General features: G+C 35.7%; 1 protein-coding gene across 1 annotated transcript in view; it reads right to left on the reverse strand.

Moving 5' to 3' along the window:
• EPYC (epiphycan) overlaps window positions 1-13,128 on the reverse strand; it is a 43,274-nt gene extending 30,146 nt beyond the window's left edge. Inside the window, exons 1-2 of the mRNA XM_012936148.2 lie at window positions 13,031-13,128; window positions 10,676-10,846 (exon numbers count right to left, since the gene is read on the reverse strand). Coding sequence (XP_012791602.2) covers window positions 10,676-10,834 — 159 coding nt within the window. The 5' untranslated portion in view covers window positions 10,835-10,846; window positions 13,031-13,128. The remainder of the gene's footprint in view (window positions 1-10,675; window positions 10,847-13,030) is intronic.
• Window positions 13,129-14,636: the final 1,508 nt, after the last annotated feature.

Consider the following 14,636-nt stretch of genomic DNA (forward strand, 5'->3'; position numbering starts at 1 on the left):
GAAGGGTGTTTGAGAACTGTATAACCGACATAACCCTGAGAACTATGTAACCCTCCACATGGTGATTCAATAAAATTTAAAAAAAAAAAAATAAAAAAAAAAAAAATAAAATAAAAAAAAAAAAAAAAAAAAAAAAAAAAAGAGAGGCTTCTAAAATCTCAGGGCTAGGACAAATAGATACATTACTGAGACTACTCAATAAAATTGATGATCAATGGGATGATGACCCAAATTGTTCCCTCTCCCCCCAAAAAGAATTTCCTTTAAATTGGCTACTTTCAAGTATAACATTCGAAGGCAGCCGAAGACCTCCAGAACCCAGCCACAACCATGCTCAAAGCCACACTCCACACGTTTGGACAAACCTCACGCATGAAGGAACTGGCAGAGGAACCCAGATGTGCGGGATCCAGAGCTGAGATCTCCAAGCCTGCTTGGATCGGGACTGAGCTTCCTCCACCCAGACCCCCCACTTTCCAGTAGATTGGCAGCCACACCCACAAACTGCCCCTGGCACCGTATCATCCCATAACTGCCAAGATCCAGAGACTCTAAAATAACACTCCCAGAAGCACACACCTGCATTCTTGGCCGCATGACCATTTAGAGCCTATTCTTCCTCTCAGAAAACCAAGCAAGGTACCGAGAGCATCCTGCCCACATAGCAGAGCCTGTCAAGCTCTCTGTGGCATATTCAATATGCCACATACAGTAACAATGATGGGTCTCATTCTCTTTACCCCGAAAGAGCCTCCAATGTGGCACTGCTGGGAAGAACGAAGAAAGAGAGGCTGCTAAAATCTCAGGGCTAGGGAGAATGGAGACGTTACTAGTGCCCGCTCAAGCAAATTGATGATCAGCAGGATGACAGTGATACAGTGATACGTACAAATAAAATACTCAACATCTTAGATTTGTTTTTCTGAGCTGTGACTGATGACAGATTTGTTTTGTTTTGAGACTGTGGTCGGTGGTTCTTAGGGCTTAGTCCTGGTTCTGGATATGCACTCAAGGACTACCCCTGGCAATGCTCAGGGACCATATGGACTATTGGGGATTGAACCTGGGTTGACTGCAAGCAAGGGAAGCACCCTACCACATGTACTGTCTCTCTGGTCCCTGGGGGACAGATAATTTTATCATGAATATATTTGTCTGTACTAAAGAAAAAAATCTTTAAATATATATCACTCCCTTCCCATTGCTCATCAATCATCGATTTGCTTGAGCAGGCCCCAGTAACATCTCCACTGTGAGACTTGTTGTTACTGTTTTTTTGACATATCAAATACACTACGGGTAGCTTGCCAGGCTCTGCCGTGCAGGTGAGATACTCTCGGTAGCTTGCCAAGCTCTGCCATGCAGGTGAGATATTCGGTAGCTTGCCAGACTCTCTAAATATATAAAGCTGGTCTCACATGCTGGGGGAAAAAGGCAGCTCAGATAGAGAAGGTAACACCAACTAAAATGTGGTAGAGGGTTCGCTCGGGATGGGAGAGGCAGGTTGAAAGCAAACTATAGATTGAACACAATAGCCACCCAATACCTCCATTGCAAACCACAACACTCAAAAGGAGAGAGAGAACAAAAGGGAATGCCCCATCACAGGGGCGAGGTGGAGAGGGGTAGGATGGGGGGGTGGGAGGGATCCAGGGGCCACTGGTGGAGGAGAATGGGCACTGGTGGAGGGATGGGTACTTGAGTATTGTATGACTGTAACACAAGCATGAAACTCTGTAACTGTACCCTCACTGTGCTATTTAATAAAATAATAATAATTAAAACAAAAGAAAACAACAAATATATAAATACAAATATTTATGTGCATCTATTTTTACTTTCTGACATGTCAAATTGTGTTTCTACTTTACCTATGCTGGAAGGTGCAAAGAGTTATGAAGATATTTGGCATTCATCCAACCTAGCAACTCAGTCCTGGTTTTCAGCAAAAGGCTAAAAATGGATCTAGAATGAACCCAGTGATGTTAGTTTTCATCCCAGCTACGTGAGGACAACTTTGATCATCAATGTTTAATATAAATTTGACCCTGACTGACGCTTAAAAGGGACAAATAACTGCCCAGGACTATGTAGTGGATGATAATAACGGAGACTCGCACATGGGAAATATGTTGTTTCCATATCCCATGTCACTCCACAACAGGCCAATTCCAAGGTTGAAGCAGGTGCAACCATAAAATCAGAGATTTCTCCTACTGTTACTTTTGTGTATATAAATGGCTTAAGAGTACAGGATAAGTTAGTCTGGAAGGCAAATATTCTAATGAACTTATTTTGGGTTTGGAAGGGCCACACCCAGTGGTTCTCAAGAGGTACTCCTGGTTCTGTGTTCAGGAGTGACTCCTGGCAGTGCCCAGGGAATGATATGGGGAGCTGGGGGTCGAGTAGGGTAGAATGCACATGAGGCAAGAGAGCGCCCCACCTTCTATAATATTTTTTGGACCTTCACCTCTTTATTTGCTAATTGGAGAACCCCCTCTGTGGAAGTCAAATCCTAACTCCAAAGCTCATTTTTTTAAACAACATAATATTTAAATTATTGGTCTCATCACATTTTCTTAAATATTATAAATCTAGAGAACAATTTAGATTTTCACTCTAGCATAAACTAAGTTTTGTTTTTAAGAGAACAAAACTGTATACTTATCTTTGGTTTCCAAGGTGTGAACTGGCCATGAGCTCTTCAGCTGGGTTACTAAAAACGACACTCATGAATTTCATATATTGACTTGCAGATATTTCAGTTGCACTGGAATTGTGCTTTTAACATGAGTCTGGTATTCCAATTGGTTTAAGAGACCCATATTAATTATCTAAAGGAATGTGACCATTAACACTGGCAATGAAAGCTGTATCTTATTTTCTATTTTATCTTGAAAATGGATGAGAAAGAAATGTATTTGGCAAAAATTGCTCAGTCCTAGTTCTGACAAAACAGAGGATCATCTTACCTCTGCTCCCTTAAATACTTTGACATCTCTGATAGATGCTGAGGTATTGTGAAAACTATAATCGCTTGGAAAGTCTTGCTCCTTTCATTCCTAATAATCAAATTACTGAATTTCAGAGAAATGAAAACTCAAAACTGGACATAGTTAAAAGAAATAAAGATTAAAGTGGAGCAGTAGAAAATTAATGCAGGCTTTTAATGCCAAAGTCTCTCTGGCTTGGTATTAACAGAATCGAATTTAAGTTTGACTCTGAAACATCTGAGCTGAGTAACCTTGGACAAAATGCTGATCGTTGGTTGTTATTATTAATAATAGCAACAATAGTAGTTGAATTATTTCTAGAAATATTTGTGATATTTAACTTCTGGTTTGGGGTTCATATATAATTAAAATTCAGACAAATCATTCTGAGACAAAAAATATCTCAGAATTCTTACTGTTTCCTGATGATCAAACACAATTATACATTTGTGTTACTTTTCCTTTTGTGTCTGAGCATCTTTAGCGAAGAGAAAAGGAGGATAAAAAAATTCCCCATATCCTGAAAATATGATTAACTGAATTTACTTTTCCTCCTCCTCCTTCTCCTTCTCCTTCTCCTCCTCCTCCTCCTCCTCCTCCTCCTCCTCCTCCTCCTCCTCCTCCTCCTCCTCTTCTTCTTCTTCTTCTTCTTCTTCTTCTTCTTCTTCTTCTTCTTCTTCTTCTTCTTCTTCTTCTTCTTCTTCTTCTTCTTCTTCTTCTTCTTCTTCTTCTTCGTCTTCTCCGTCTTCTCCTTCTCCTTCTCCTTCTTCCTCTCCTTCTCCTCCTTCTTCCTCTTCCTCTTCTCCTTCTCCTCCTTCTTCTCCATCTCCTCCTCATCCTCCTTCTCCTCCTCCTCCTCCTCCTCCTCCTCCTCCTCCTCCTTCTTCTTCTTCTTCTTCTTCTTCTTCTTCTTCTTCTTCTTCTTCTTCTTCTTCTTCTTCTTCTTCTTCTTTCTTCTCCATCTTCTTCTTCTTCTTCCTTCTTCTTCTTCTTCCTCCTTCTTCTTCTTTGTGTTTGGGTGACATCCTGCTGTGCTTAGAGCTTATTTTTGGCCCTTAGATCAAGTATAACTTCTGATGGGACTGGGGACCATATGGAAAGCTGGCTCTTAAACTCAGGTTGACTGGAAGCAACGCAAGGGTTCTACCTACTGTACTATCTCTCCAGCCAGCAGATTTACTGAGTAAAAACTATTTATTTACCTTCCAAAGGTTTTCTTTGTATCCAAATCATATTTAAGTTTTAAAAATTTGTTGTATCCATGAGAGATGTTACTGGTGCCTGCTTGAACAAATCAATGTTGTATCCAGGCTAAAGACAGTATAGCCACTAGGTCATTGCCTTGCACCTCATTCGTTCCCCTGCATCCCATATGCAGGGGAATGAATGAATGGAATGAATGCAGTGGAATGAAAGAAGTGGTCCCTCCACTAGCCAGAACTTATTATTGAGTGCAGAGTCAGGAGTATTCTGAGCATCCTTAAATGTAGTCCAACAATCCCCTTCCCCCAAAAAAAGTATAAATTTGTCAAAATGAGGCATAATTCAAGTGGATATAGAAAATCATACTCCACATATCTTTGTCAGAGAAGATGAAGAGTATTGTAATTAACTATTCTTTTTTTTTCCTTTTGGAATACACCTGGTTGTTTCCAGGCCTAACTTCTGGCTCTGCACTCAGGAATAAGTTCTATCTAGTCATTACTGATGGGGCTCAAGGAAACATGTTGTGTGCCGGGGACCAAACTTCGGTTGACCATCCACAAGGCAAATGCCTCACCTGGACTATAGATACCCTTAGTAGTCCCAAATTAATAAATTTTGTTCAGAAAATTTATTGTTGATTTTGAAATGAGTTACCATTAAGGGTTAATAAAATTCCTTACCAATTACTTATAATATAAAATCTAATTTTACATTCTTCTCTTATTTCTTTACCTAACATAGATATATAAGTTCAAAAAGTAGTTAAAGTTATAATTAAAAATGTTATTCTATATAAGAAATTCTAGTGTAGCAATACATTTTCTTAACTTATGTTTTTATAATTATATTATGATAATAGAAAACATATGGGCTTAATTTATTCTCAACACAAACACCATCATGATTTTTCTCTCATTTTCACATTTTTAATACATTTCATTCTTACTCCTTTGGTGAATATTAGACATTCTTCATCTGTAAGAATAATTTTGTAATTGAATTTATTTAATTCAATGAAAATTTTATTTAGAAAAAGATTTTTAATAATATAACTGAATGTTTCATGGAAGAGGAAAAAGTTGCCTTTATTTCAAAATTAATGGAGAGCAAAGATATGAAAAGTATTCTTCATTAAGGAATTTCTTATTATTTAATTATCACAGTATTCTGTGGTTAGTTATTGGTGCTATTTTCTTATAAACACACATGCTATCTAATTCCAGATAGTATGTGAGACTGTTTTTGGAGAATATCTACTGGGGAGATTAGGATGACAGGAAATCAAGATATGGAGCTAATACCAAAGAATGAGGCATGAATGTGTCTCCAAATTTCTGAGCAAAATGGCAAACACTGTTTGAAGATGTAGAGTTTATAAAATATGTGAACCCCTTTAAATTTATAACCCATTCTGGCACTGAAGCCTGAGAGAGTTTTCCTTAATAACCTCATGAAAACCATTGTGTGTTGGCTATCAGTATGAATTCCCTCACAGCATCCAATAGTAAATCTAATCAAGTGCTCCCTAGAATTACGGAGTATTTGTGAAGATGCAGGAATAGCACATTGCACTTAAGTAAAATTATATAGGACTAAAACAATATATGTAGGGTAAATGTCATTATCTGAGTGGAGCCAAATAATTTTTACTGAAGGAATGGAAGTTTTTATCTTCTGTCAGTCTCTACAAATATTAACGTAGTCATTGAGTATTTCGCTGGGCAAAAACACTTATTCACAGGGGTGGGAGAATATTTTTAGGCCTGGAGAAATGAAAAATCAAGACCATAATCTTAATATTAAAAATAAAAACCCTACCTTGATCAAAAATGTCATTGCAATTCAAGCCATCCTAGGAATAATACAATTTAAATTATGTATTTATGTTCATGGTAAACCATTTAAGGCAAAGAGAAAAATGTTTTCCTTTTCCTAGACATAATGAATATGTGAGAAAATTTGAAAAAAGCTTGTCAACAATTGTAATGTGAAGTGTTAAGTATTAAATCATCCTTTCTTATACAGAAGATTAGTAATAATTGTCTATAAAGGTGACTCTCAGATCATATTATTCATGTAAGAATGCTTTAATTTTTCTTTTAGATGTTTTGGAGCTTTTAATATTCTAACTAGGCCCCCTATCAAATTAAAAGGATCACTGGAAAATATTAGAAAATAGAAGGAGGGTAATGCAACTTTTCATTAACTTGGGAACTATTTTCTAAAGAGAATATAACATTGTTATGATATGTCATTATATATCATTAGATACCACTAAAATATCCATACAATCTTAGTTGTTAACCAATAAATTAATGCTTTCATCTATTCAAATAGTAAAAATAATAGTACTTTATAGCTTTCTTTGAGAATTTTATGATGTAATAAATAATATTCCCAAAGTAGTACCAGAAGAATGATAGGTGTTTTCAGATTTATGTATTTTTCATGGGGAAGTAAGTAATTTACATTTTGGAGTAAAACTTAAAACCAATTACTATTCATATAGTTAAAGAAAAATCTTAGCTAAAAACTCCAATTATTTTTATTATAAAAACAAAGAATATTTCCTAGGTAATATAGAAAATTATCGTAAAAGTGATCTCTTAAAAATCTGCTCTTTGTGGAGATTATTACTGAATACAGTTTTTAAACAGGAACACTTTCATGATCCTTTTCCAACTGCTAAAGATGTACTAAATATATTACCACCAGTATAAATTAATAAGGTTCCATTGATATTTTAACACTGGAAAACATGTTGTATGTTTCGTTGACTTGGTAAATCAATGGACTAACAAATGAAAATCTTGCAGCAGTATATTTCAAATTAGGTGTCATAAAATTTAGCATTATTTTATGTTGTATTTCCTTTATACTGATACATAGAATGGAAAGATAAATTTAGTAATTGAAAGCTATACTGTATTTTTGGCCGCAGCCAACTGTGCTCTGGGCTAATCTTGACTCTGTGCTTAAAGGTCACTCCTGGAGGGGAAGGGGGACCATTTTAACTGCTAGGGATAAAATCTGGGGTGGCTGCATGCAAGGCAAGTACCTTATCCTGTGTAGTGTCTCTCACACCCCAGGATATTAAGTTTTTTTTTCTTGTTGTTTTGTTTTCTTTTTGGGTCACACCTGGTGATGCACCGGGGTTACTCCTGGCTCTGCACTCAGGAACTACTCCTGATGATGCTCAGAAGACCATAGAGGATGTTGGGAATCGAACCCGGGTTGGCCGCGGTCGAGGCAAATGCCCTATCTGCTGTGCTATCGCTCCAGCCCCAGGATATTAAGCTCCAGAGTTATTGTGATCCAGAAATAATGTGAGTTCTCTGCTCAGGTTCCCACAAAATAAATATGAGGACAGTGGTTAACAATGCAAACTTACATGAGCCTCAGATTCCCCTGTGTATAAGACTGAGGTCTTCAGGAGCTTATCGAAAAACCTCAACTTCTCCAGGTTTCCTGCATTTATTTCTATATTTCACTTACATTACCATTTCACCAGCTTTCAGATTTGTTCCTGACCTATAGACCCTGACATAAAGAACTCATAAATTCAGGTGACAGCAACTAAAATAATATTTTTTATGTAATGTAGTGGTTTGGAGCGATAGCACAGTGGTAGGGTGTTCGCCTTGCTCATGGTCAACCTGTGTTTGAGTCTTCTGCCTCTCTCGGAGAGCCCGGCAAGCTACCCTGAGTATTGCACCCGCATGGCAGAAACTGGCAAGCTACCCATGGTGTAATCAACATGCCCAAAACAGTAACAATAATTCTCACAATGGAGACGTTACTGGTGCCCACTCCAGCAAATCTATGAGCAATAGGATGACAGTGACAGTGATGTAATATAGCACAGTCTACAAGTTACACAACTGATGCTTCAATATATTTATTATGTTAAGATATGGGCATTCTAGAGACAAAACATCACAGAACTGTGCCTAACACATAGACAAAAGGCTAAATCAGTCTTAGAATTCTCTTTTGTTTTTCTTTTTGGTAGGGGTGCTCAGGATGTGGATGGGGCTTGGGAACCTTATCGGGTGCTGGGTATAGAACTCAGGCCATCCAGATGCAAGGCAAGCATCCCACCCAATGTACTATTTCTCCAGCCCAGTCTAAGCATGTTCAAGAAAGACGTTGGCATGCAATTTAGAAGCACTGTTTTTCATATTATTTATTTAATAATATATTATTTTCATCCTACTAATGGAATACATTCTGGGTTGAACCACACAGAACCGGGAGCGGTAGCACAGCTGGTAGGGTGTTTGCCCTGAACACAGCTGAACTGCTGAACTGGGTTCAATCCTCAGCATCTCATATTGTGCTCCGAGCAACGTCAGTTACTAGAACCAGAAATAACCCCTGAGAATCGCCGTGTGTCACTCAAAAGCAAAAAACAAACAAACAAACAAACAAAAACAAAAAAAATAGAACTATACTCTTGGCTTTGGCAATTTAAAAAAAAAGCTGAAGTAAATGAGAATGGAGAGATAGTACAGTGGTTACAGATTCCAACTGATTCAATATCTGGCATCACATCCCAGCCTTTCCAGGAGTGATTCCTGAGTATAGAGATTGGTTCATGCTTCAAAACCCAAACCAAACCAAACTGAACTATGTACTTCCACTATCCTCTAGTTTCTCATTTACTTTACACGTATTTGTCTACTGTCAAAGTTCACTTGGAAAATGAATGAGATCAAGAATATCTGGAGCCACTGACGGGACCTTATATTATAAATATGAGGCAAATTTATACCAGGAACCACCATAGGCTGAATTTTCAATAATGTATTTAATAAATTCATTCTATGAATTTCTTTACTTGTATTCTAGGACTTATTACAAACCATAGCTATTGATTTTATTACATATATCTCATACAAATTATACACTAGTCTTTGTTGACTAGTTTTTGACTCTGGAAAATCTTGTAATTCATATTTTAACTGAGTTTTTAATTATAATTCATATACATGTGCTTATCTATATAGATACCTTTAAACTGATGTTATGAAGATGACCATCATTAAATACCGTTAAATCTTGGATAATTCATATTTCCATTAAAAAAAGATTTATTAGTGGTCCTATGGAGTCCTCCCATTTTTAAGGAGTCAGGTTAGTATGAAAGAATTCCTTGGAAATTAAAGATATTTGATAAATTATGGACTAGCACTTGGAAGGCTAAAATTCCACATATTTGATGATTGATAGGAGGACTCTATTGTAGAGTATGTAAATCTCTTAGATTTACCTTATATCTAATAAAAGATACATGCTACATAAAATTTAAACATATGCTTTTTTCTAAATGTTTTACTTCCCTATTTATCAAAATTAGTTATTCTACGAAGATTTAAATTGAAAAGATTACCCCAAACATGTAAAGGTGATGTAATTTCCCTTTTGGTTTATTTATACTTAGGGTTTTTTTTTTAAAAATTGTGGGGTGGGGTGTGGGGGAGATAATATTATAAATTATACTCCAGCATTTTGAGCCCTGTTTGTTTTCTCAGTCAGAAAATTAGTCTGTATCCTTTAGTTATTCAAAAGCCTGGCATTTAATTAGAAAATGTCATATCAGATTTACGTAATGAGTTGTAACCTTGCCAGGGCCTACATTACTGCTGAAAGATAATCAGGAAAACACATTTTTGTTGTTGGTGTTGGAATAGAGTTGACTTCTAATTTTTTTCTCTTTGTTTCATTTTCCTCTCTTCTCTCTCTCAATTCTCTCTCCCTCTCTCTCTTCCTCCCTCCCTCCATTCCTCTCTCTCTCACTGTCTCTCTGTCTCTGTCTCTGTCTCTCTCTCTCTCCTCCCACCCCCACCCCACCCCTTTGTGTGCTTAGCAGACTGTGTGAATCAGAGGATACGGACAGGGTGATCCCCGTGTGGATGCGGGGGATTCCCTAGATTACTCTGACAGGTCCTGTTTGAGGCCTCCATGTCTGAACCTGGCAATGCTGAGGGAACCCTGTGTGCCAAGGATCAAACTAGTGTTCACTTGATGCAAGGCTCTCACCTTCTCTCTTCCATTCACCTTCTCCTCTCTTGCCCCCATTCTCTGCTTCCTTTTTCATTTCCCTATTTTCTTCCAATTTACTTTATTTTAATCAAGATTTTTTCTTTTCCACCAAACTTTGTTGTCACGTATATTACCTTAGCTCATCTTTTCATTGACTGCTTTCCTTTAAGTTTTTCTTTCCTAACTTGACAGAATCTCGTTTTTCTTTTCCAATTTGGGAAAGACAAATAAAGAAATACAGCAAACTGTAAGGGTCAAAAGAACTCCCGACTGTTAACCTTTAAAATGCTGAACATGTTTTGGAAAAGAGGATATTATGAAATGACTGGTAGATCATCTTTACTTATGAATAAATAGAGCGCTCTTTGACGAGCTCAAACCCTAACATTTCATTCCTAATTTTTTAAAAAGTCTCAAGGAGGATAGATTACCTCAGTTTGGTAAATAGGTACGTTTCTATAATTGTATAAATTATCCATGTCTTCCAGGGTGGCGTCGTAGGCGTCTGAGTCATAGTTGATGGGCTCCAGGGTTGGAGCTGTCACAGCAGCGTCAAGGATGACAAGTCCCAGAATGAGTCTTGCTAACATTTTCAAGTGTTCCTAATCACAAAATATTAAAACTCATAAATATTTAATTGATAATGACTTGTGAGTAGCTTGCACTAAATAAGAATGATTCATCAATGTCAGCACTGAGGAACTCTAGCTAGTAGCTTTCCTTTAATGAATAGTTTATAAACATTGTACACACATTTCTCCGACTTCTGAAGATCACGGATATAACAGTCCAATTCACAAACATCCATGTTTTATAGCATATGCTGCCTTTACAGTGAAATCAGTTTCATATTTAGAGAGAACTATTTTTAAAAGATGAAGAGGGAATGCATAAACATATGCACAATGTCCTTTGTTATCTAAGATGGTTATCTTTTTCTTAGTGCTAAGACTTTTTCATCAACTCTGGAATGTAAGAATATTATCATGATTAGAATGGTGAAAATTAAAACTGACACACCATTTTGTAGATGGGAAATTAATTAGTAATACAATTAGGTCTCAGTTTCATATGTTCAGTTATAGGCCTTTTCTGAATGAAATCATATAGTTTTGTTTTTCCATTTACTTATTAATGGAAAATTAATACATAGGAAATTATTCAATATTTTATGCAATAATGGTTTAGAATGTTCTTGAATAAACTGTACTTAAAAATCCATTTGTCTTTAGTATTACATATTTTATTTCAACTCTTACAAATATCTAATATTTAAATTCAGAGTTGATGCAAATACTTAAAAGAACTATTTGGTAATATTCCTCTAGAGGAATATTCACACACTATTTGGAATAGTGCAATCTTTTGTTTCATAATTATTTAATGAGCACAATTCTAGTTTCTTATAATAATATGCTTTTTGAAATTTAATCAAGACCTTAATTTAATTTTATGGGCATTTCTTTGAGTATATTGTAGTTTAGGCCAAAATGAACATATAAATTTAGGTCTATCAGAAACGTTTGAGTCATTTACTGATGGCAGTGAAGTATGTCTAAACTTTTTATCACGCATGTCGAATTTTAAAGATTTTGTATTTTGAATATATTTCTTGGGTTTATTTTAGAAGCAGTATGTGCGGTGTTTATATCCATACACAAATAAAGGGGAATTCATAATATCATTACTTTTAAATTTTAATGCACTGGCATAAAAACGGAACTTCAGTTACCTGAAAGAAAGTCTTTATGAAAAGTTTAGGCAGAAGGACATGAATTCATCTGGGAATAAGAAGGAGCACAAGGAGCTCATTTTATCCCCTCCTATGCTTTCTTCAAATAATTTTTTTATTCACACCAGATCAACTAAGCCTTTATTTAGTTCCCTTTGCAGAGGTCTTTACTGGACTGCAGATTTGGAACTGTCCTACCCCCTTACTAACAAAGTCTTACTTAATAGAAGTGTGATTTGCAAATCTTCCAGTAACCATGCTCCCATACTCAAGTGAGAAGCACTGAACATTGGCTACTACTAACCTAACATTTTCCCTGTACATATTTGACAACTTTCATTGTTTAGAGAAACTGTGCCCTTACTCAGTATTTTTCTCACAACATAATTTATACTTAATAATAAATGTATACACATAATAATTTGATTGTATTTGGCACAACCCCTATGGCCATCAGCAATAACATGGTGAAACTTAGAAATTTGAATATCTCTCAATATAGTTAAAATGCATGTTAATTTTTAAAAGTAATTATACTAATGTCTATTGTTGAAACTTTGAATACGTTGTCTACTTAACATCATTGTATGCCATTTATAAATATATGTTACTTAAACTTTGAAATACATAGTTCAAAAATCATTATAAATGCATATTATATGTTATCTTTAGCATATTTCAAAACTTAAATAACTCCATTTCTTCTTTTTCATAATATTTTAATCATTATCAACCAATATTGCATGACTGTCCTGGAAAACAATGCAATCTGTGTCAAGGAAGTTGATTTAAGGAATATATTGGAAACTATTTTAATTTTATTGGCATCTGCCATGACTAGTAAGATCAACTGTTTTGTTGTATGTTATTCCAAAACTAGTAGAGAATTTTGATTTTCCAGTATAACATAAATATTAAAGTTGCAGAAGTAAAAGGAATCCATTGACTTTAAAGTTCACTATGAGATATTTAAGCAAGATGAATTACTTTTAAAGGTTATTATAGCAGAAATGGAAGCCTCTAGCCCAAGAAGAAAGCAAGTGTAAAAACTTACCTTTGGCTCCCACTTGATGAAATGGCACGAAGAAACTGAGAATGCAGAGCCAGTGGTATTTGCCCCTGACCAATGGTTGTGAATTCTGGTCTGTGGGAGGTGGAATTTATAACACACAATTTCTGTTTGGAAAAGCTAACCTTGAAAAATGCTTCTCAGTCTTTAAAAACCCCAAATTGCTTTATAATCATCCAAACTAAGCAGTAGAATCCAAGTAACATAATATATGAAGTTCTCGAAATTGTGGTAAAAGGAGGTAGACTTGTTAGTATTTCATTATGAAACAAAATCAATATGTTGGTGTAACATATCTTGTCTAAAAGATTCAAATCAATAAAATAAGATAATGTATATTGTTGATGCTATAGTTATATAGTTCAGAAATATTCTAATAAGAAGTACATGGCTAAAATTCTCTTTTCACTTTTCATTAATATTAACTGATATTCAGTAAATGTTGTAAAAGTCTTACCTCTTTAACATTGAGTAGTTTTTTTTAATATGTATCCAAGTTATTTTGATTGCCTGGATTGCTTTGAAAGAACCAGAACAAAGAACCCTTTGCACCAAAAATCAGCAAAAAAAATGTGAGAAATAATGCATTAAAATGATCCAAATGTTTTGTAAAAAAGCTCCTTTTTTCTCTCTTTTATCTTTCAGAGCCAAACAAATCAAATTACATTAAACAAATTTCCCCTAGAACACAAGATTTGTTTTAGTCTCTGAGTGCTTGATATGGTTTGTGAAACCAGTTTTTATTACAGGTAAGGAGAAATTTCCATTCTTTTCTTTCATTAACGCAATAAAAATTCTAGAGAAAGATGAAACATATGCCTTGTATTCTGGTATACATTACATAAATCCAAGAGTCTGGTACTAACCTATGCATTAGGAGGTGCTCCTCCTTTACCAGAAGTGAATATCTGTACTGGGTGTTGAAAGCAGGTTTGTACCTTGCCAAATTTGAAAAAGAGTTTCTTCATGACTATTACTCTTTTTTGTTTAAAGCTTCCTTTCTTGTCTTTCCTACTCACACAAAGACATTGGTCCATTCTGTCATGTTATTCTCATTACTTTGATCTTACATACTTGCTTCCAAACGATTTTCTACACTGTGCATTATTTTTCTTAACACTGGTTTTAACTTTCTTTTCGTTTTTACTTTTGAGTCACACCCAGTGGTGCTCAGGGATTTCTCCTGCCTCTGCAATCAGGGATCACTAGTGGTGGTGCTCAAGGGACGATATGGGTTCCCAGGGATTGAACTTTGGTCAGATGCATGCACAGCAAAAGCCCTTCCCACTGTACTATTATCCTGATGCTGGTTTTCTTTTTAATGGAAGCAGTGATGGTAACACCTACTCAGCAGGAAGAACACAATCATGAAAACAGGCATTTCTTTCCAGTTTCCTTCTCTCTCACCATGTCATATAGACACCACTTAGAAGCTCTTCTGGTAAGTGACTTTTACCTGAACTGCTATACTAATGTACTTAACAGAAATGATCCACATCATGTTAGATTCTGTCATATTTTATATCTCTGAACACACCCAGAATTGAAGTGGTTATCACTTATCACTCTTCACAGATAAGTAAACCCATGC

This window comes from Sorex araneus, chromosome 10, assembly GCF_027595985.1.
Source record: "Sorex araneus isolate mSorAra2 chromosome 10, mSorAra2.pri, whole genome shotgun sequence".
Taxonomy (NCBI): Eukaryota; Metazoa; Chordata; class Mammalia; order Eulipotyphla; family Soricidae; genus Sorex; species Sorex araneus.